This window comes from Magnolia sinica, chromosome 12, assembly GCF_029962835.1.
Source record: "Magnolia sinica isolate HGM2019 chromosome 12, MsV1, whole genome shotgun sequence".
NCBI lineage: Eukaryota > Viridiplantae > Streptophyta > Magnoliopsida > Magnoliales > Magnoliaceae > Magnolia > Magnolia sinica.
Window position 1 is genome coordinate 16,078,037 of NC_080584.1, and position 22,385 is coordinate 16,100,421.

At 39.9% G+C, this 22,385-nt stretch overlaps 4 protein-coding genes and 1 long non-coding RNA gene across 7 annotated transcripts; 1 reads left to right on the top strand and 4 right to left on the bottom strand.

The window, feature by feature from the left end:
• Window positions 1-473: 473 nt before the first annotated feature.
• On the bottom strand, window positions 474-1,357 carry LOC131220384 (uncharacterized). 2 transcript variants are annotated; one of them, XR_009158544.1, is made up of 2 exons: window positions 1,114-1,357; window positions 474-858 (listed from the first exon to the last, which is right to left on the bottom strand). It is a non-coding gene; the product is annotated as an uncharacterized LOC131220384 (long non-coding RNA). The 2 variants fall into 2 exon arrangements; XR_009158543.1 differs by having other exon boundaries at window positions 1,109-1,357.
• Window positions 1,358-1,608: 251 nt separating this feature from the next.
• Window positions 1,609-4,210, bottom strand: LOC131221009 (uncharacterized). The gene is made up of 5 exons (XM_058216064.1): window positions 4,135-4,210; window positions 3,870-3,971; window positions 3,715-3,785; window positions 3,514-3,613; window positions 1,609-3,198 (listed from the first exon to the last, which is right to left on the bottom strand). Exons 1-5 carry the CDS (start codon window positions 4,195-4,197, stop codon window positions 3,181-3,183), a joined length of 354 nt encoding a protein of 117 aa, XP_058072047.1. The 5' UTR covers window positions 4,198-4,210; the 3' UTR covers window positions 1,609-3,180.
• Window positions 4,211-4,272: 62 nt separating this feature from the next.
• Window positions 4,273-4,932, top strand: LOC131219960 (pentatricopeptide repeat-containing protein At2g13600-like). The gene has a single exon (XM_058214942.1). The coding sequence runs from the start codon at window positions 4,273-4,275 to the stop codon at window positions 4,930-4,932; it is 660 nt and encodes a 219-aa protein (XP_058070925.1).
• A 628-nt stretch (window positions 4,933-5,560) lies between these two features.
• LOC131221011 (uncharacterized) lies at window positions 5,561-6,712 on the bottom strand. 2 transcript variants are annotated; one of them, XR_009158942.1, is made up of 3 exons: window positions 6,272-6,712; window positions 5,890-6,170; window positions 5,561-5,798 (listed from the first exon to the last, which is right to left on the bottom strand). XR_009158942.1 is itself a non-coding variant. In XM_058216065.1 (2 exons), the coding sequence occupies exons 1-2, from the start codon at window positions 6,611-6,613 to the stop codon at window positions 5,967-5,969; spliced, it is 546 nt and encodes a 181-aa protein (XP_058072048.1). In that variant the 5' UTR covers window positions 6,614-6,712; the 3' UTR covers window positions 5,561-5,966. The 2 variants fall into 2 exon arrangements, 1 of the variants encoding a protein (XP_058072048.1); XM_058216065.1 differs by having other exon boundaries at window positions 5,561-6,170.
• Window positions 6,713-20,185: 13,473 nt separating this feature from the next.
• LOC131219962 (pentatricopeptide repeat-containing protein At2g22070-like) lies at window positions 20,186-22,030 on the bottom strand. Its single transcript, XM_058214943.1, has one exon. It carries the CDS (start codon window positions 22,028-22,030, stop codon window positions 20,186-20,188), a length of 1,845 nt encoding a protein of 614 aa, XP_058070926.1.
• Window positions 22,031-22,385: the final 355 nt, after the last annotated feature.

The following is a 22,385-nucleotide window of genomic DNA, read 5'->3' on the forward strand; positions in this document are numbered from 1 at the left end:
TGCTCAGGGTATTGCCCATACAGTTGGTTCCAAGATTCCAACCAAGTCACCCCACTACAAGAAAATATAGGCTTTATCGGCAGCCAAAACTGCCCCTAAGAGTCCTAAAAACCTCTGGTATGGGAATTACCGGCGGTCGGATACGTGCCGCTAAACGGAGCGGCGCTATGTTTTACCGCGACGTAACATTTTTAGCGGCGGTCATAGATTTTTAACGGCGTTTTTTGAATCCTTTAGCGGCGCTTTTGTTGACTGCCGCTAAAACTGTACGAGTGCCGGTAAAAAACTTCCTAAAGCGCCGCTAAAAGTTTACGAAGCGCCTGCAAAATTGTACAAACGCTACTAAAGCTGTAAAAAACGCCAGTAAAAGTTTTGTGAAGCACAGATAAAATTTGTAACAAACGCCGGTAATGTAAAAAGTGCCGGTGAAAATGGAAATAGCGCTGCAAAAGGTTGCCACAAAACCAATGTGGTAAGGAATCTCTCCAATGATTTGATTGTAAGAAATATCCCTGGAAGTCATAACAATCAATAGACCATAAACAATTGAAGAAAGAACAAGAACAACACCCACACCAAAAGGAATGCTGGATATCATAACGGTCAATGTCCATCTTACATAACAAGAATTAAAGTCGCCATCACATAACATAACACAACCCATAGTGTAGTCACAATAATGGGCGACTCCAAAACATACCAAATTACTAGATGAACTAGAACTAATTTGAGATAGACTTATAAATTGTGATTTACATGGAGTACACAGAGTGGAGAAGTACTCACAGATACTGCAATACTTCATTCCAGTAAATCAGACTCGCAATGTCACCAGTGAGCTGATTCTGAGCAAGATCCCTAAAAAAAATTAAATAGCAAGGGACCCATTAAAATCACTTTGTACACACAAATCCACACCATTGGAAACAAACAATTGTAGTTCAGGTATGTTCTATCAGACAAACCCCCAATGCAAATGAGTAACTGAGAAAACCCAAATGAGAAGGAAGGAAAAAAAAAAAAAAAAACAATTCAATGTTTTCAAGTAGATATTAGAAAGCATAAACCACAAAATAGAACAAGCACCTCAAATATAAGTGACCGCAACCTTACAGAGTTTTGAGATTTGGCATCTGTGAAAGGGTTGAAAGGATAGGCCCTGTTAACTGATTGTTCTTCAATGTCCTACATAGTAACATCACCATAAATGACCAATCTATCCCTTACAAAGGGGCAAGCAAGATTCGTGATAATGACCAATCTACCAAATAAAAGCAGACATGATACTAACAATTCCTCAAGCTGTTTGAACCTAGTTATCGAGAACGGAATATCTCCACATAGCAAGTTACCGGATAAATCCCTATAGAAAACAAACCAACACAAATTTCAGTTAAATCCTCCATTACATTCTCAATCCCATAACTTCTTGTTTCTCCTACAACAAACATTGGCATTTCAATAAAGAACAGAAACTAAATGATTGAAAATTGTGATTTAAATGAGAATAGGGCTGCTAGAACCTTCAAATTTGACATGGAGGGCATGGGTTGTCAAAATTGAGATTAGAGCTTAATCCTGATTCCATAGGATCCCTGTCCAAAAGTACTTTCAATTTCACGAGGAAAAAAAAAAAACTAACAATGTTCACTGTGATAGAAGCATGATTTCACATGACGCAAAACCATGTCATATAATATTCTTATAATAAGCAGCACCAAAGTCACAAGGGTGGGTATTTGGACTATTAGAACTTACATTAGACCCATTTTTTTGGCAAATGTGATGCTTGATGGTTGCCCCAATTGCTTGTTGTGGAATCTTCACAGAAGAAATGAAGGTAGTATATGAGCCAAGTGTTTTTTTAGCACATCATATCCAACATGGATGCATAGAAAGATTATTAAATTGAACAACAGTTCATGAATCGACTATAGTATAACCACAATGAAATGATAATCATGAAGCAAGTAACAATGTGTAGAACTTTTTTCTTTTCAGAAAACCCATCTCAAATGCAAACTTTTTTTCCCTTCCATGCAACAAACCAATCCATCCCTAACCCACATAAAAAATCTATGCACACAGTTTATGCCTCTGTAACTGCTAACAAATGAGAGTAGCAACCTTTGGCGGAAGTCGTTTGATGAGGAGCAGTGACATCTTGTAGCCCATCTAACAGGTGGAGCCCACTCGAGAGTTTGAAAGGCCTGATTTTTGGTGTAGCACAACTACCCTACATACATGAAGACCACTTCCATCAAATAAAGACAATTGGCAAAAAGAAACAAGCAAACAGCCAGACATGCGAGCAGCTCCCTTGGATATGATCATAACAGAAAAGATTTGCATATTGGATCCTTCCAAATATTTGCAGGATCATTTTCCAATATGATCATAACAGAAAAGATTTGCATCAATTAGATCCTATCATTTTCCAAGACAGCCAGACAATTAGATCCTCAGCAGACAAGCCAGCCAGACCAATTCCACCCTGATTTGCATCAACAGAAAAGATAGAGATTTGCTTGGGTACTTCATCAAAGCATACAAGTATTACCCAAAAAAAAAAAAAAAAATCATTTTCCTACCACAAATGTTGGAAATTTTAGCATATCACCAGATCTTTTACCCATTACATTTCCTAAATCATCATCACGTCAATTTTCCTTTCCCTGACCAACAGTCATAAGGATTAGCATCCTATCTTTATGCTCCAAACCACGCACATTCTGGGAGAGGAAGTTCATTAATCACCATTCTTAGATGCCCCCTAGTAGACTCCCAAATCCATACTTTGGGTGGCTCATGCATCCAACATATCATTAGCCATGCTACGCACTTGTGGAAACAAAATATTTAGCTTATCACAATATAGATGAACTTTTATTCAAAAGACTTTGAACACATTGCTGCTGCTTTCCACTCCTTTGCAAATACCAAAAGTCTAACATAATCAGTGATCCACTTTCTCCTACAAAGCTCAAGTGTCACTGTTTACAAAGGAAGAAATCAATATTTTGACATGCAAGTACAGCCAATACCCAAAGGATAAGATACAGGAAAAGTTTTGCTAGCTAGAATTGAAGAACATAAATGAAAACCAACCAACCTGGAAATCCAGTGACACCAACAATATCGCCACGTTTGGTACCAGAATGGAATTTAGAAAATTCAGCTTCACCAATGTCTGAGTGCCTATTGTAAGTAAATAAACAAAATCAAAATGCTTCCATAAACAAGCTATGAAATCATAAATTCTACAACAAAAAATCCTCCAGATTGGATGTCAGCCATTTAAATTTTCTTAACCACCCCTTTGAAGGCCAATGGTTTGAGGGTTAAGAATTAGGATCACCAAATTTAGGATTTTTTGAGACATCTACCATCCACAGTGATTCCCACGAAATCAACCCATCTGAATCACCAAACCATGGGACCCATCTGTATGGACTGGTGCACCAGACAATGTCTACTCAACAAGTAGTCCAGTAGCAACTGCTTTGAACTCACTGATTCTAGTAGAGATGATGTCACAGCAGCATTTGTTAGACCACCAGCCCTCATGTTTGCACGTACCCGGGCTCCAAACACTATAGAAGAATCTTGACGCCTGGGCATGGACAAAAACAAGTTAAATTTCCATAAATGAACTACCAATGCAAGGCAATTAGCGCAAGCACATTAGTTGGTTTTCTCATTTTAACCGTATACCTTTCTGAGATTGTCTTTTCTAAGTCAAGAAAAGCACCACCGCATATGAAGAGAATATCCTTCGTGTCAACCTGCAAAATACCAAATGCATTGCTAACAATGAGAAGCTAATTATCGTGTATTTACTCATGAAATAATAGGCAGGGGGATCTCACCTGAGAGCAGGAATTCCAGGCTGTGAACAGCTCTCCCGTTAAAAGCATGGGTGGAATCAAGAAAGGAAGCCCAACCACAGTGGAGCAAAAGAGCATCTCCATCTGTTAGGAAAGAAATAGCAGTTCTGTCATGGGGAAAAAAAATAAAGCACACTACAGCCCAAGAGATATAATAAATACCCTCAGAAAGAAGTAACAGATGCATGACACATGTCAATAAGCACCATTGAAACAGGGGAAAATGAATGGAGGAAATGCAGAATACCTGTGTGGTTTCAGGATTCATTGTAAATATGGCTTCCTGAAAATTACCCAGAAAAGAATCCATGACCAAAGCACCCGACACCTGAGAACAACAGGCCGTGGTCTGTTGAATGTACACACTGTGACAGATCTCATAGACATGCATGCCAAATGTGGGGACCCTGACAGGGCCTACGAGTTGTTTCAGAGTTGGAAGGACAAAGACGTGGTTTGCTATAGCTCCATGATAGAGGGGTTTGGTGTCCATGGGCGTGGCAAGGAGGCCCTCCAGATCTTTCGTCAACTTCAAGAAGAGGGGTTAAAGCCCGATAGTATTTGCTTCATTGGGATCTTATCTACCTGTAGCCATGCGGGTCTGGTGGATGAGGGTGGCCACTACTTTGAGTCCATGAGAAACGAGTACTTGATCCCTCCAACTGCAGATCACTACATGTGCATGGTTGACCAGCTTGGACATGCCGGGTACATAGAAGAAGCATACAGAATCATCACAACAATGATGCCTCCAGTCCAACCTCATGCAGGTGTTTGGGGGCCCCTGCTGAATGCATGTAGAATCCACTCAGACATTAAGTTGGGAGAGAAAGCAGCTTGGCATCTACTGGAGTTGGAACCAGAGAATGCGGGGAACTATTTGCTGCTTTCCAATATGTATGCAAAGACTAGGAAGTGGGAGGATGTTGCGAAGGTGAGGGCCCTTATGAGGAAATGTGGGATGAGGAAGCCACCCGGCTGCAGCTGGATCGAAGTGGAAGGCAACATCCACAGATTATTGGTGGCTGATGTTTGGGATATTTGATTGGAAGAGATGTTGGAGTTGTTGAGATGGGAATTGAAGACCCACAGCTACCTTCCAAGCGGCAAGCATGTTAGACCATAGGGATTGAAAAGAGGTCCTTGATTGACCTTTTCATGTTACCTGCCTGCTCATCCATCAATCCTTTCTAAACTATTCTTGTTGACCATAACATTTGAAATAGGGAAAGTACATATGAAAGTACATAGATCAATTTCACTTACAACCAAACGGAGCGTGGGCCATGCCGACTATGTCAAGTGACCTGAAATTAGTCAAGTGACTTGAAAATTAGTCGAGTGACCTGAAGATTAACGTTGTATGTAAAATAAAATGGAAGAAAATGACACAACTCACCTTGACGCCCTTTTCCCTCCTTTACCCGGGCTTGGGACCGGCAATGCAAGAAGTTGCATTGGCGGAGTTAAAAAAGGGCTTAAGCTCCATTTGGTTTGAGAAAAAATTATATTCATAAAGATTGATGTGATGACCAAATGGAGCCTAAGACTTATATGCAAATTTACTAAAAGGTATGATAGGAACTCTTACACTACAAATATGATGACCAAGTGACCACATGTAAAAAGAAAAGAAACAGAAGAGATTAAATTAAAGACATCCAAATGCAAAATTCAAATCACAAATCATAATCTTATAAAACTAAGATTAAATTAAAGAGATTAGATGAGTTTAGATGTGCCCTCTGTAATTAAACTAAGATAAAAATAAACTGTTTAGATGTGTCTAACTCAATCCAAAAGTTTGAAACCACGGATCCCTAGTACCCCCACTTACAAAAGATGTTTATAGTTCCAAAATACTTAATAAAAACTTCTCCCATGTAGTCATCATCCATTTCTGTCTACAACCTATAAAAAATAACAAAAATAAATCAATTACTATTCACAATCTCATACAATAAGTTCTATTGCTTAAAAAAAATAAAAAAATAAAAATTACCATACATAAAGTAGTGGGCCAAGCAATACCCGTTCCAATTGCATCCCCTATTGTTTTATAGCGTCCATGGGTCCTTATCAAATCCTCATCACGTGCCATTGCCACTTGAACAGATACTTCCCAGAAACCAACTCCAAGTTTTTGCCCCCTACTTTTGTCAATGGATCCGTGCTCAAAACAGTTCCTTTAGCTATAGTATCCCCAGGCCTTACAATACTCTTAAGAAGAACTTGAGTCACATTAGTGCAACTCGTAGAATTCCCCTTATTCGCCAAGTCTCTCTACAAATGATAAATTAATGTCAATCATCGTATACAGCTCGAACTATGTATAATTGAAAACATATTACAAGTAAAAATATACATGTATATATTATAATTACCCGAGGGGTTGGAACCAAGTGGCTTGATGATAAGGAGGGTTGGTTCAAGTTGGGATTAGCTGAAACACCTAATAATGTAGCTAGATTAATGCTTGGATTCATTATGGCAGCCATAAATGTTGTCATAGTTTCTCTTAGTGAAGATATTTGAGCATCTCTATCAGCCATAGTTTCTCTTAGGGAAGATATTTTAGCATGCAATCCCTCATATTGTTCATCTCTCTTCTGAGCATTGGAGGCCTTCCCTTGGGACTGGACACTGTGGGATATTGTGCCCCATATATCAGAAGGAGAGGGACCTAACTCGTAAGTGTGAACACGGCCATGTCGTTCGTCACCCATGACTTCCGAGAATATATCTTTCCTGGCAGTGCTGTTCTGTGAAGCCTCTGGCTGCTGCGAAGTTCGTTCATTTAATTGTTCTTACAATTAAAAATCACCAATTTAGATTTTATATTGCTAAAAGATTAAACAAAATAAGAAGATACATATACATACTATTGCTCTTGCTGAGGCCTCATCCACAGGCATCCCATTCTTACGTATATGTGTCAACAAGAACATATCTGCTCGGGTCAAATCCTCCCCATTGGCCCTCTTCTTTCTCTATCATTATTTAAATAAGTTATATATCAGAAATAGATTGACATCAAATTATCAGGTGATTAATAAAAAATTACCTCTTCATCACGTATTCGCGCAAAGCTTCGTGCCTACAGCGTGGCCGATGCGTTGTTTTCTCCGATTTTCCGTATTTATCATATTACGGGCCTAAAATGTGACACATCAACAGACTAATTTATGAAATTTCAGTAAAAGACAGTTGTGTAATTTCATAACGTGAAGGTTTCAGTAGCTACTCATCACATACCTTTCCCTTTTCAGAGTTCCAAAACTCAACGAGGGCCTTCTATTAATCCATATGGACATGCTCATTGAGGTTTGCTAGCCGTGCCTCATCATTATCAAGAGGCCAGTAGTGGAATTTCTTCAGTTCGCACTTATAGTCCCTCCATTTTTTACCAATTGATGTCAACACCCAAGATTTAATCTCTTTGTCAAACTGAAACTTGGACTGCATCACATGAACAAAGCAGACAATCACATAATGAACAAAAAATAGATAATAAAATACATAAAAACAAATCACCATTACCATGACAAGTTCGTACATATCATCCTTCTTCTCATTTAGCACTACCCTCCAATTAGAATATGTAAGGGGTGCGTAATCCCCATTACATGCTATTGTCCCCAAAAAGTTTGTCAGCTTGCTAACATTTTCATTAACGGGCTGCCCTAGATTGTTGGTGGTAATAAAAATGCGTTGCCCTTCACGCATGTTCCAAACTTGATGGCATTGTGTGGGGTCTCGACTCCTCTTCGTGAACGTCAAATCTGTTGAAAAAAAATGCACATAAATAATATGCGGACTTGTATAGTTCATTAGCAAAAAATACATTAAATTTTTAAGGATTTTAGGACCAATGCATAACATACCACTAGAAGCATCCTCTAATGAATCAACTATCTGGTGTGGATCTTGAGGCAAACTCTGGGAGAGACCCGCCATAGGCAGGGGAAGCTGGGGATGGGAAGGACCCGTTGCAGACTCGGGCAACAAAGGCTGGACTGTACCCAATGTAGCCGGGGAAGGTTGATGCTTGGAGGGACCCGCTATAGGCTGGGGCAACTGAGGCTAGGAGGGACCCACATCAGTCTCGGGTAGCTGAGGCTAATTGATGCCACCAGTCATAAGGCTTATCAGTAGCCTAGCCGTGCGTTTAGAACGAGCACGTTTCATGTCTTAAGAAGAACCTGCGTCACATTAGTGAATAGATGCATGTTGATAAGACAATTCAATTTTAAATAAATAAATAACATAACCATATGAAAAAAGACATTTTAATTTCTATTTCATACATTAGGAAAACATGGTACTTAAGAAATCAATTATTGTACAAAATGTCGTCTCCAATGGGATTAGATAACTCAGTATCATCTATTTGTTCTTCTACCATCGGCTGGGTGGGTGGTAAATATGTGACAACTGTTGTACCATCGACATCTGTCCTTTCCCAGCTAACAGTGTCATCACTCGGGTCCTCCAAACATTGATCATCGCAGGGCGATATGCCTAAGAATGTATCAACATCATCTGCAGACTATTGTCTATGCATCTCAAATAAGTCTCTAGGTTTCGTCCTCACTACAACATGCCAATCCTTTTCAACGAGGTCTTGTACGTAAAACACCTGCTCAGCTTGAGATGCGAACACAAACGGTTCATCAGACAATTGTTGACCTGTATCGCATAATCGTTTCAAATTCATAAGCGTGAACCCCAACCCATCCTTCTTAACACCCCTGCCTTGAGATAGAACATCAACCCAATCACACCTAAATAATACAACCTTCCGAGTACCACAATATTCCAGTTCTATGATGTTCGTCAATACACCATAGTATGTTACACCTCCTGCAATAGGATTTCTGTCATTGGCACTTGCGAAGCTTGATGTCTTTGCAGTCACAACAACTCCACTATGTTGAGTTTTTTTTTTTTTTCTCACAATCTTTGGTGTGAAATCTGAAGCCGTTTACAATAAAACCCTTATATCTTCTTGCCATACTAGGACCCCGAGCTAGCCATCTAAGGTCTTCTGAAACCTGCTCATTCCTTTCAAGGCGCAACTGTTCAACCTATTCAGATACCGAAAATATTCATTCAAAAGCTCATGTTTGAATAATAAAAAAAAAAACATGCACATGTCCTTAAACTTATCAAATTGACTACTTACACGATCACTAAACCATTTATAAAATTTATCATTGTGAATGCGTTCTGTCCCTTGGCCGTGCACGACGATTCATTCGCTTAACAACATTCATATGTTCTCTGTAAAAGTCATTAGTTTTAGCAAAAAAAAAAAAAAGAGTAAATTTATCTATGTATAAATTAAGTCCTATAGTTGGCTTACTCAAGAAATTGGCTGAGTTCATGACAGTTAAACAGGACATATCGATGTGCCTGTGCAAATGTAACTTTATCCAGTTCACAATCCTCAGACTTCCCTAATGCACAACCTACTTGTGGGAAAATAGAGGATTGTTCTTCTATAAAGTGTTACCATAGTCATCATTCCATATTGGTCGATTGAACCTTGTCTCTGTACTATGCAAGTACCTCGAGCAGAATGTTAAGCATTCTTCCGCCAAGTACCCTTCCGCAATTGATCCCTCGGGCCGACTTTTATCACGCACATACGACTTTAATGTGAGCAGATATCTGTGATCACTAATATTAAAAAGTTTAAAAATATATGGTCGATTAGGATGACTAGCATAGCATGGCAAATAATTTTAATTTCTAAACATTAATATGCACCTCTCAATGGGGTACATCCATCGATATTGTACCGGTCCAACTATTTTTGCCTCGCCCGCTAAATGAATGGTCAAATGCACCATAATATCAAAAAAAAGCTGGTGGAAAGATCTTTTCTAAATGGCAAAGTGTTAGCACAATTCGAGATTCCAATCGGTTAAAGTCTCTTACTCGACCAACTTTGGAACATAATTCTCTAAAGAAACCGCTCAATTCAAGTAAGACTGAGGTTACGTTCTTAGGTAATGTTGTTCGTCTCACAATTGGAAGTAGTTGCTGCATTATAATATGACAGTCGTGGCTCTTGAGTCCTGAAATTTTGCGCTCTTTGAGATGCGCACAACGTGAAATATTGGCTGCATAACCATCTGCAACTTTCACCCGCTTTAAGATTTTGAAAAAATCATCCTTCTCACTTAGTGACATAGTAAAGCATGTGGGTGGCAAATATGTCTTGTTAGATGAAAGTTGTTTTGGGTGTAATGTTTGTCTTATACCCATATCTTGTAGGTCAAGACGTGCCTTTACACTATCCTTTGTTTTCCCTGCAATATTCAACAGCGTCGCAAGCACATTGTCATATACATTCTTTTTAATATGCATGACGTCCAGATTATGACGCAATAGATTATGCTCCCAATACGGCAAATCAAAGAAAATGCTCTTCTTTTTGTAGCTATATCTTTCTTCCTCAGTGTGTTCTCCTCTTCTCTTATACCCATAACTGCCTACAGTCTTCTTCCCAAAGGTGACATTAATTCCCTGCAAGTGGGCCAACACATCAGAACCAAATAGTGGAGTTGGCGCCTCGCCAAATTCTTCCATGCCATTAAAGGATCTGTTATTAGTTCTAAACCTATGATCATGTTCTAAAAATTGACGATGACCCATATAACAAAACTTTCGACCATTTTTTAACCATTTAGACGAAGTGTCCTTATTACAACAAGGACAAGCGAGACGTCCTTTAGTGCTCCATCAAGACAAGTTTGCACATGCAGGGAAGTCATTGATAGTCCACAACAATGCTGCACGCAATCGAAATGTCTCATTGTTTGAGGCATCATAAGTGTCTGCGCCAACCTCCCACAATTCCTTCAACTCATCTATCAAAGGTTACATATACATGTCAGTGTCATTACCGGGTCCATAAGGTCTAGGAATAAGTAAGGACAACATGAGATTAGGTTGCTTCATACACATCCATGGTGGCAAGTTATATGGTATCAGAATAACAAGCCATGTGATGTGAGCAATACTCATTGTCCTAAATGGATTGAAACCGTCAGTTGCTAACCCAACTCTAACATTACGATCGTCCGAAGAAAAGCTTGGGTGGTTGTGGTCAAAAGTTTTCCAAGCTGGGGAATCAGCAGAATGCCTTAATATTCCATCGTCGGTGCATCCTACTTCATGCCATTTTATAGAGGAAGCTGTTTTGATGACATAAACAACCTTTGAAGCCTTGGTTTCAAGGGAAAATGACGCAATATCTTAGTTGGAATTTTTTGATCCTTTATAGATGAAGAAGATCCCCCATCATCTGACTGATGTTCAGCCATTTTCCATCTGGAAGTACCACATATAGCACATGATTGCTCATTGATGGCCTCCTTCCAGTACAACATACAATTATTGGGACATGCATCAATTTTGTTATATTTGAGGCCTAACTCCCCAATAGTCTTCTTGGTTTCATAGAAAGACTTTGGCACATTTAAGAGCATCCTTCAACAATTCAAGTAACATGGTGAATGATTTATCACTCCATCCACCAAGGCACTTTATGTGATATAGTTTCACATCGAAAGAAAGCTTAGTGAATTTCTTGCAACCTAGGTACAATTTCTGATCAGCATCTTCTATCAATTTAAAAAATTGTTGTGCTTTAGTATTTTGTCCCTGTGTAGGTCTGTATGGCGTGTGGCCCGCATCACTCTCTTCACCATTCAAATTTGAAATACCGAACACATCATGTAACAATCCGTGCATATCATCGTGTGGATCTGGATTATCACCTACGACATTTGTGATAGCAGGCATGGAAGAAGACGTAACTTCCCCATGGAAACGCCAGTAGGTGTAACTTGTATTAAATCTGTCACACACGATATGATCATATGCTACTTCTCAAGACACCCAAAAGTTATTGTTACAGTTCTTACATGGACATCGGATCCTCCCTCTATTACTTGCATTTGAAAATGCAAAATCTATAAATTTCGCAGTTCCATTTAAGTATGCGTGGCTCACCCTAAATCATCCAATGAAATTGGAGGATATGTCAAAAGAATGCATCTTAACCACTAAGCCACAACAACTAAAATGAGAAGTTTCTAAATGGGTACCTTGGCAGATGAATCCAACTCTTATCCATAACTATCTTCCTTAGCCACTCGGACGGGTTAGTGAAAATACACTCTGGGCCTGACAAAGCTTCCTAATATAATTTAAACAAGCCCCATTATCATCTGTTCATTTAGCAAAGGAAGCCAAGTTACATAATAATTTTTTTTTTTCAAACGAGATACCTACCTACATACTAATCAACGACAGCTTACCCCCAAATGACAATGATTTAGGCATCTTAAAGAATTACTAATGGTATATCTAATTGACTGACTAAATCAATCACCCATCCAAGACCAGATAGATTTTAATGCTTTCAAGTTCCCATTTAAATGCGCACGCCAAAATTCCGGCAGCGTCTCCCCATGTCTCTGCAGATACGTTAATCTTGCATTTGATTCCCACGCCAATTATCCACACATTGTGAGGATATTTGATATTAGAAATAAATGCAAGAAACGTAACCAGAGAGAAATGGACAGATACAACCCAAAACAAGCATGTGCATTTAAATAATGGAACCGAAGTATTTTAATCTATCCAACCTTGAACTGTCCATACGTGGGACAATTTGAGAATTTCTATCCAAAAGCACACTATATCTATGCTTGGCCACATAGAAACTCTCAAATGGGCAACTGATTATCCTATTCTTAAACAATTCCAATTCCATAATCAATCACAACAAATATTCATCATTTACCTAACTAATAACAGAATGTATTTAAACTGAAGAAATAAATTTCAAAATATGCACAAGTAGAATTGAAACAATTAACCTAGTACTATCTACTACATGCATTTAACATACAAGCAATATTGGAGCAAGACCTCAGTGTTGAAACGAGGTATCTTTCGCTTAGTCTACCACTTGTAGTTATAATGGACAGATTTATATTTTTGGTTTACGCAATAGCATGCATATAATACAATATATGATTGTTGAATCTATAATAATAACTTTTGTATATTAGAGATCATGTTTATTGCTTATCAAGATTATTTTTAATCCCCATGGGAAAGAAACATGATCTTTAATACATAAATTACAATTTGCTAAAATGAGGTGACCTCATTTTTAGGTGGAACCCAAAACAGGCCTTTAGTGAATGAACTTGAGGGAACCACATGATCCTACCCCTATAGTACCACTTTTTAATTTTTGGAAGTATTAGTGGTTTACCATACCTCATACTAGGACGATCCACTATCGAGGTAAGATTGATCCAAACCACCGGAGAGTAGAAAATGTTGTTCCATTGTCGTCATATGGTAAACTGAGATTTTATTTATTTCTATTTTTTTATTTTTTTATGAGCATAGGAAAAGATTCTGCTGAAACATATATGTGCCTATCACCTGCCACATCTGAATGCAGAAGTTTGAAAGAAAGCATAGCATATGGTATTTTGTAATATAACTCAGTTTCTTTTTGAGGCATTGTTTGTATATTTACTGAACTTAATGCAGGGCATTTTCATATCGGGTTTGAGTGGGGTGGCCTGTGTTAAGTGGAGGCAAACTTAGGGTGGGCAGCCCGTGTGAGGTGAGACCCATGTGAAGTGGGGGCTCACGAGGGGTTCGGCCGAGGGCTTGACCCATGCGAAGTGGGACTTGGGCTATGAGATAGAGGGATTGATTCACCATACTCTATCAATTCAAGCTTTTAGAGCAAGTGATTAGTTGTCGAGACTCCTCACACCGGGCTTGAGTGGGGCTCTATCAGTTATGAGCTTTTAGAGCAATGGTTAGTTGTCCTACACCTGCTGGCTATGTTTGGATTGATTTAGTTGGTGCAACCACTGATTTCATTTTGCTTTGTTCTTGATTTGAAAGAACAATACAAACTACGCTGATGTTCTCAAATAGGAATTAAACTTTCTCATGTTTGGGGTTAAGCATTAGGTTTCATGTGTGACCCCCTTGGATGATGTTATCATTGAACCTCTGTAGTTCATCAATTTTACTGAGTGGAATTTTAATAAGACAGAGAATAATATGAAGACTAATGGGTATATTGCTCTCCATCTGGCTAATGTATAACAGGATTCAAATCAATACAATCAGTAAAAGAAGCAACTATTTCTGATATTCTTCTTAGCTTTTAAATCAAACAGTTTACACATCTTGTCCCATATAGAGACATTTGCAGGACATGTTAGAGCCTGCACTATACAAAATCCTTATAATTTCTCAGGTATTTACTTTCCATGAAAAAGAGCAAATTCTTATAATCGATGAATCTGGGCTTAACTTATAACCTACTAATAGACAATGCAAGTAAGCACTTGATGGGGGTCTCATCTTTGAATTTTCTCGTTTTTTCTGTATGATCACCAGCATTTGATTGGTTATTGTTACTTAAACTCCTTTCTTAAATAAACAATCTTACCTTGTTGATATGTGCAGGTATTTTCCATGCCAGAAACATTGTTAGGATTATTCCCGGATGTGGGTTCATCCTATTTTCTATCTAGACTCCCAGGCTTTTTGGGTAACTTTCTGAACTTAAATAGAACATATTTTCTTCATCCACAGTAGACACCCATCTTCTCCAAAGCTCACTTGTTTTTATGTAGTTCATGATATGCTCATCTCTTCCTCTCTCTTAAACATTAACATGATTACACTGGAAATTTTGGGAAGTATCCAAGAATAAACAGGACAAGACTACATTAGTAAAGTTGGTTATAAACATGATTTAACTATTAAAACCCAATATATTCTTTTGTCGGTTTTGAAATTGGAACACAAGCAGCCCAAGAAGATTGCAGTGGCAACAATTGGTAATCATAGAGAGAAACATTTATCATTGATTTCTTGCAAAATTCTTCAGAAGCATCCTTTGTTGATCAAGATCATATTTTAGCATGTTTCTTACTAAGAGGTTTGTTAAGCCCACACGCGAGTATTAGGCATCCCATCTAATGGCAAGGCCAACCTGGCATACAGCCACCCCCCCGCGGAGATTATCTATCCTGAAAATCTGGCCAGACACTAATGAGGTGCTCTACAATGTTCAAAACAAATGAACAGATAAAGAAACCTCAACAAATTAAGCCCCTGATTTGTTGACACTATGGACAACGGATGAGTTGACTGGCCTGATTTTTGGGATGGGATATCTATGGCTAGCCTTATAGAATGGGCTAGATCTTGCACCTGTCCCAGGTTAGACATATTGGGCTTGGCAAATCTTTCTCCTTGAACATTACATTATGCTGGAACTTTCAATTATGAACCCATTTATCCATGTCTTCCAAGGGAATACATAGGTCTCACTAGCAGAAGGTTGGATGCAGCTGAAATGGTAGCATGTGGCCTCGCAACTCACTTTGTTCTTTCCATGGTATGGCTTTCTAAGATTGTACATTTTTTTTTTTCCATGGTATGGCTTTCTAAGATTATATAATCTTTCTGTTCTATCTAATGATACAATCTGTGGTTTTGGAAACAAGGGTTAGCAGACACCCTTCTAGGTTTCATGAGATTAGCAGACCCTTTTCAACCTGCTTTACAAAACAGAGGCAAGGAAAAAGAGAATGAACAAAAGAAGAAAAGAAAAAGGTTTGCTGCAGTGGGGATCGGAAACCTCAGAGGAGATGGAGAGACAGTTCTAGGGATTCTTAGTTGAAGCATTTCTTCAAACATGTAGGAGGCCATGGACAACGGCGGATATGGCTGCCACTGCCATGGTTGCTGCCCAATTTCTGGCCATTAAAAGAGGAAATGAGAGAGAAAGAGAGAGTACCTTTCACTTCGTGTGCTCTTATTTCTTCTATTCTCATCAGCTATTGGAGGAAGATCGATCAATGACTGCTTTCAGGGAGTTCAGGGAGATCGAGAGATGGAGGGAGGGAAATCAGGGAGATCGAGAGATGGAGGGAGAGGAAGGGAGAGAGATTGAGGAAGGCAAAGGGACAAGTGAGATGGGAGAGAGAGATCGGGGAAGGGAGAGGGCAGGGAGAAGTGTGCCGGACAAGAGAGAGAGGAGGGAGTGTGTGTGCGCGATAAAAGAGGGAAATGAAAAGACGGATCTGAAAATTTCCCTCCGAGTTTTCTGTTTTAATTGCATCCTTTAACTGGCAGCCACGTTTCAAAAAACAGGGGCGCTTTTGGACAGCTGCCAATGATTTCAATGATCACCAGCAGTTATATATGGCCGCCCCTAAAAATAGGTGCCCTGTATAGCGCTTTTTCTTGTAGTGCACCCTCCATCATGGGGCTGTTGTCCAATCAAATCCCGACACATCATGCCTTTGTCGAGTTTAGTACACGAGAGGTAGTACCTAATCTCAGTCTTATCAATGGTCGGGTTGAGGTCTCTCCAATCCCAGCCCTAACTCAACCTAGGCCGTACCCACCAAAACAATAGGTCCGAGCTTAGCCCATAATGATAATGTACATGCTAGCCTTGACCCACACTTAAGCCCACTCACTATTGTGCAAGATTTTGATTGATCATTAGGTGTATCTCATCCTAGATAATATATGACAAAAGTGCCATTGAAACCCTAAATTGGTTGAGTAAAGCCACACTCAAGCTAGGTGAATAGGCTCTTAAAGACAGCTTGAGCCCAACTCAACTAAATAGATGGGTGGAACGAATGGATGGAATGCACCTCAAGGGATGTCGCGGGAGGATGAAAAGGGTTCATGAGTCACCACAACCAAAATCTCGAAATTTACAACAAGTTAAAGATTGTAGTGATGACTCAGGGGTTCAGATGTATAGTTTGGGTTTGAATAACTCCATGTGGCCTATGTCCATGGACTCGAAGTAAAAGCCTTAATTATGAAGAAGGAAGGCACAAGCCATTATTCTCCCCTTATACAAATGTACAACTTCTACTTGATGGGATTTTGGATTACTGGAATCTTTAACTTTTAAATTATTAGTCCAGATAGTGGGATTGTTCTTCCTAACCCAAGATAGTTCCCTTATGTAAGATGAACGTACATCTCATAACATGATGTCCACAAGTGTGTCCCCAGTATATATGACGGTCAAGGTATATCAATGTAATGAGATCCATGGACAACAACTCTCCCCAGTCAACGACCGCATGTCTAATCGCAAGTTCTCAAGGACATCTCAAGCAATCAAACCTCCGCTCAACCCATACTCACATGTGCTCGAGGTGACACTATCAATTAACTAAGGAACCACTAGGGGTGTACACCGAGTCGAACTGAGTCGAGCTGGCCTCAGCTCGGCCACTAGCTGACCCCAGCTCGAACTCGGCTTGGCTCGGTTCGGTTAGCAACTCGGGCCAGTTCGAGCCAAGATCGAGCCGAGTTCGCATGTGCAACATTTTCACAAACACATGGACCACACCTTCAAAATCTCACTGTATGTAAAACAACAGCAGTAGTTTTACAGGTATTTCATCAAACACCTTCTAAGCAACATAAAAATTAAGAAAAAAAGGGTATTTGTTTCATATACATACATTTATTGCCACCAGCCACACTTTGTTGAGTCATTTCATCAAACACTTGGTGAGCAACATCAATATCAAAGTAACCGAGTCATCGAACTGGTTCGATCCGAGTTCGATTCGAGTTGGGTTCGATCCGGGTCAAGTCGAGCTCGGGCAAGCTCGAACTCAGTTCGAAAATTTTTCGAGCTCAAAAAATCAGCTCAAACTCAGCTTCGAACAGAGTCAAATCGAGCCTTTTCAAGTCGAGTCGAGCGAGCTAACCGAGCTAGCTCGGTTCGTGTACACCCCTAGGAACCACAACTTGTCCACCAAGGATATCTGGTCATCATGATTTGCAACATAGATTTCCCTATCACATCCATATGAACATTGAATTTAGGGCTCACATGGTTTTCTAGGTTACCAGTCTAACATCTCGTAAATTCTAGAATCACTGACTCCTCGATCTTAAAAGAGGTTGTGAATATGTTTTCAGGAAACAAATTCCCAGTAAAGAGATCCTCTCTATGGTGTTTGGGTACTGGGAATTCTCAATAATCTAGTTTTTATGCTTGGATATTGGGAGAGAGTAGTTAGGAGAGGAGATGCTTTTTTATCCTTTTCAAAAATGTGATTGTTAGATGGATTTAAGGATGGTAATCATAAATGGGGAAATTTTGGGAATTGGATTCCAAAAATTTAAAGATAACTAGCTGTGCTTTTATGGGATGGAATGTTGGTGGTTAAGGAACGACATGTTTATAGGATGTGTAGCTGAAATGAGGATGTTAAGATGGATGAGCGGCAAGACGAGGAAGGAGAGAATTAGAAATGAATGCATTTGAAGGGATTTAGTAGCAATGACAATAGGTAATAAGATGAAGGAAAGTAGACTTAGATGGTTTGGTCATATGTAATGGAAGCCAAGAATTGGGCGGTTATGACCAGTAAAGTTAAAAGGCTCTAAAAGTGCAAGGGGAAGGCCAAAAAGCACGTGGATGGAGGTAGTATGAAAAGACTTGATGACCTATGATCTAACTGAAGGCATGCCACGAATATAATGGAATGGTATAGCATGAACACGATTCATGTAGTTGACTCCAATTAATTGGGATAATGCTTTAGATGATGATGAAGAATCATAAATTTGGAAATTTTTGGGAATTGGACTCCCATGGGAATTCATTTCACACCCTTTCACAATACCCAAACATAACTTCAGCCCCTCACTAGAAACTGATTCCCAGGAGCCAAACAACTAGTATTCTTCTTCTTCTTCTTCTTTGTTTGGTATTCTAGCCGTCCGACAGAATACATAATTACAAAATCGATCTGAATCTTCTTACTGAATAATATAAGATAGCATTGATCACAAAAATTTCCTGCAGTCCAAGAGAAGATTTCAATAGGAGTATTCCGTTTGCAAAAATTAAAAAATCCAATCCTCAACATCGTGTGCCCTGTGTGGGATGACAAGTCACGTTGTGACAGTCTCATTAATCAGTGTCTAAATATATATCTACTAGCAAGAGGTTTACTACATCCACATGAGAGCATAAGGCAACTTCACTACATGCCACCCCATGTAGCAACATGGCACATGGGTGTGAGATCCAAGCCATCCCTCAAATGGGTTCAACCGTGGAAAGTAGCCGGTAGTTTATGAAACAAGTGGAAAGGATTCACCGAGTTTCTTTAATCCCTTGATCATGGATTTTGAATTGGTTAGACCAGACCTTTTCTTTCTAATCAGAAAAGAAGACATTTTATTAAGAAACAAAAAGGCCCGAAGGCCAAAACAGCCAAAAGCTAATTCAAAGAAAGCCATTCAAGAGGGGGGAACTTCCCTCAATACAAGATTATGACTGGCCACTTCCAGCCAAGAGTGGAAGTGGACAAGCATATTCTATTAAACAAGCAGCAGTTTCATTCCTTCCATATCGTCCAAAGAACTACCACAAAGCAAAGCTGCAAAAGAATTTTCCGACTCTTGCACGAATGGCTGATTCTACACGAATTGAGTAACTGTTGGATAGAGAATGTCATGGACCATACCATCTTCAATTGCCTCAAAACCCAGCTCCATACCACTTGCAAGAAACATCAGCAGATGAATAGGTGATTGACATTTTCACTGTTCCTCAAACATAAACAGCATCTGTTGACTATAATCATGCTACTGCGCCTTAACCAATCGACAGTTAGGATGTGATCTCTGTCAATGAGCCATGCGAAGACTATTGATCTCTGAAGGGATTTACACTTCCAAATCCACCTTGTCAACCCCGATGTGAGGTTACCTTTGAAGCCATCAACTTGACTGAGAACTTTTTGAATGGGTCCCATCTCCACGGAAAAAAAAAAAAAAATCCTCTCTAAATTGATCTTATCTTCACAGAAGAAAGCAGGTGCATCATCTCCAAAACTGTGATACTTCTGCCTCATTTGGATTTCTTCTTCGAGCAGATTCCAAACAACGTGGCTGGCCACTAACTCATAGCAGTCCACACGTTTGCTTCCTCAGCCACCGCCAACGAGAAGACAAGAGGGAAGGATGTTCAGAGCTCAACATCGCTACACCATCTACCGAACCAGAAGCTTGTGGTTCTACATCGTTGGACATGACCAGTTGGGTTAACCCCATTCAGAAAATTGATTTTGGTTCAGTCCAGGCCTGGCCAGTCAACGACCCTACCGGTGTGGTGCATGTATTTGACATTAAAAGATGCATGGGGACAAGTAGCAATCATCTTCTTACCAGTAATCTCCACAAGAGCATTTCCCATCTCTAAAATGATGGAACCGACAGACATCTCTTACAATGATCTCACGGCCTGAAATCTGAGAAACATACTTCATGGTAGAATGGCAATCGCTGCAAACTCGTAGGTTTTTCATGATCCTGATTGCCTTCTCAGAAGGGGTGCTGATAAGCCCAAAGGCAAGCGCTAACTTCTCACTATGGTACGACTGCCTCCCTTCCTCTATTCCGTCACAACTAAATGTCAGATTCAAATGGTTTACATAGCCAGCTTCTTGGATTTGTTCGATCAGTTTCTTCAATGCGAGATTTATTTCCTCGATCTGTGGATGGAAATCATCATCTGCTACAAACGTATGAACGGCGTTGCCTACTTCAATCCAACTGCAACCTGGATCTTTCTTGATGCCCAAATTCTTCATTTTCGTTCTCATTTTCGCTGCTTCATCCCATACACCACATTCGGTGTAAATGTGACAAAGCAACATGTGAGCTGATGCATTCTGCGGCTCCAATTCAAACACCTTCAAAGCTGCAGCCTTTCCCATCTCCAAATTCCTGTGAACCCGGCAAGCTCCTAGCAATGCGCCCCAAATCGCTGCATCTGGTTTCAATGGCATATGCTCAATCAATTCAGCTGCCTCGTTCAAATAACCGGCACGTCCAAGAAGATCTACCATTGATGTGTAATGGGTTTTATCGGGTTCTATTCCGTGAACAGTCCGCATGATTTCAAAATACCTACGGCCTTCATCGACAAGCCCTGAGTGACTACAGGCCATCAGAACCCCAACGAACGTAATTGCACCTGGCTTGATTCCGGAACCCGACATTTCTTTATACAAACAAATAGCCTCTCTCCCAAAACCATTTTGGGCATACCCAATAATCATAGAACTCCACGAAACCGCATTCCGTTCTGCCATCATATTGAAAATCAGACGAGCATCACCTACACTTCCACACTTGGCATAAACATCTATCAATGCCGTCTCAACAAACACATTGGAGTCAAATTGGGTCTTGACAATAAACCCATGTAGCTGCTTCCCATGTGCTAAATTCGCTAAAGCTGCAGTCGAGCTCAAAACAACCGCAAACGTGACATGATCGGGTTTCAGCCCAAACTCCAAGAATTTGATAAACATTCCTAAACATTCATCCCCCAATGAATTTTGGGAGTATCCTGTCAGAATCGCATTCCATGAAACAACATTCCTCTCTGTCATCCTATCAAACACACGACGAGCATATTGAATTTCCCTACACTTGCAGTACATGTCGACCAGAGAAGTGCATGCAAAGACATCTCCCTCCAATCCAAACCGATAAATCTGACAATGCAATTGTTTCCCACACTTCAACCATAACAATCCAGCACAGGCACGAAGAACGCTTGACACTGAGAAGTGAGTCGGTCTCTGCCCTTCCAAAAGCATCCTATTAAACAAATCGAGTGCTCTGGATCCATTACCCTCTTCAACATACCCTCTAATCATGGTATTCCAAGAGATGTCATTTCTAGAAACAAATCCATCGAAGAACTCACGCGCCTGTTCGATGTTTCTGGATTTTACATAGCCAGAAATCATGATGTTCCAAGTGAAGGAGTCTCTATCTGGCATTTCATCAAACAGGTTACGAGCGTCAGGAACCCGACTGCATTTGAAGTAGAGCTGGATCAAACGGTTGGAGAGGAAGATTAGGGAGAGGAATCCGGATTTTAGGATGTGGGTGTGGAGGATCTTTCCTGTTTGGAGGGAATTCGAATCCAAGCATTGTTGCAGAAGGGTGGTGTAGAGAGAAAGCTGTGAGAGTTTTGGAGGAAAAAAGGGCATGGGTATGGTTTGAAAATTGTAGCCGTTGGCATTTGAATGTTTTATTTTTGTAGTGGCGCGAAAGTAAGGAACCGTTCTTAGCCGTTAAAAAGAGAAGAAGAGGGGGTAAGCCGGTCATATTACATAGGGGTGCGCTCCAGTGGTACCAGCACCACCTAAGCTTACGGTGGTACCTCGGAAAGATGTGGGGCCCACATTATGTATTTACAGAATCTAACCCGTCGATAAGGTGAGTCACCTAATAAATTCCATAAAAAACTAAAATCATTACGATCAGAAACTAAGGTAGGCGACATATAAATGAAAGATCTGGTAGGTTATATCCACCTTTGAATTATACAGGGGCCCATCTGAA

Excerpts from the sequence above, each read along its gene's own strand:
- LOC131221009 (XM_058216064.1), bottom strand. The coding sequence starts at position 4,197 with ATGGATTCTTTTCTGGGTAATTTTCAGGAAGCCATATTTACAATGAAT. Across the intron at positions 3,972-4,134 it reads TGAATCCTGAAACCACACAG|ATGGAGATGCTCTTTTGCTC; the intron begins GTATTCTGCATT and ends CTTTCCTAACAG. Across the intron at positions 3,786-3,869 it reads CCTGGAATTCCTGCTCTCAG|GTTGACACGAAGGATATTCT; the intron begins GTGAGATCCCCC and ends GGTATTTTGCAG.
- LOC131221011 (XM_058216065.1), bottom strand. The coding sequence starts at position 6,613 with ATGGGTGACGAACGACATGGCCGTGTTCACACTTACGAGTTAGGTCCC. Across the intron at positions 6,171-6,271 it reads ACTTGGTTCCAACCCCTCGG|AGAGACTTGGCGAATAAGGG; the intron begins GTAATTATAATA and ends TATCATTTGTAG.
- LOC131219962 (XM_058214943.1), bottom strand. The coding sequence starts at position 22,030 with ATGCCCTTTTTTCCTCCAAAACTCTCACAGCTTTCTCTCTACACCACC.
- LOC131219960 (XM_058214942.1), top strand. The coding sequence starts at position 4,273 with ATGCATGCCAAATGTGGGGACCCTGACAGGGCCTACGAGTTGTTTCAG.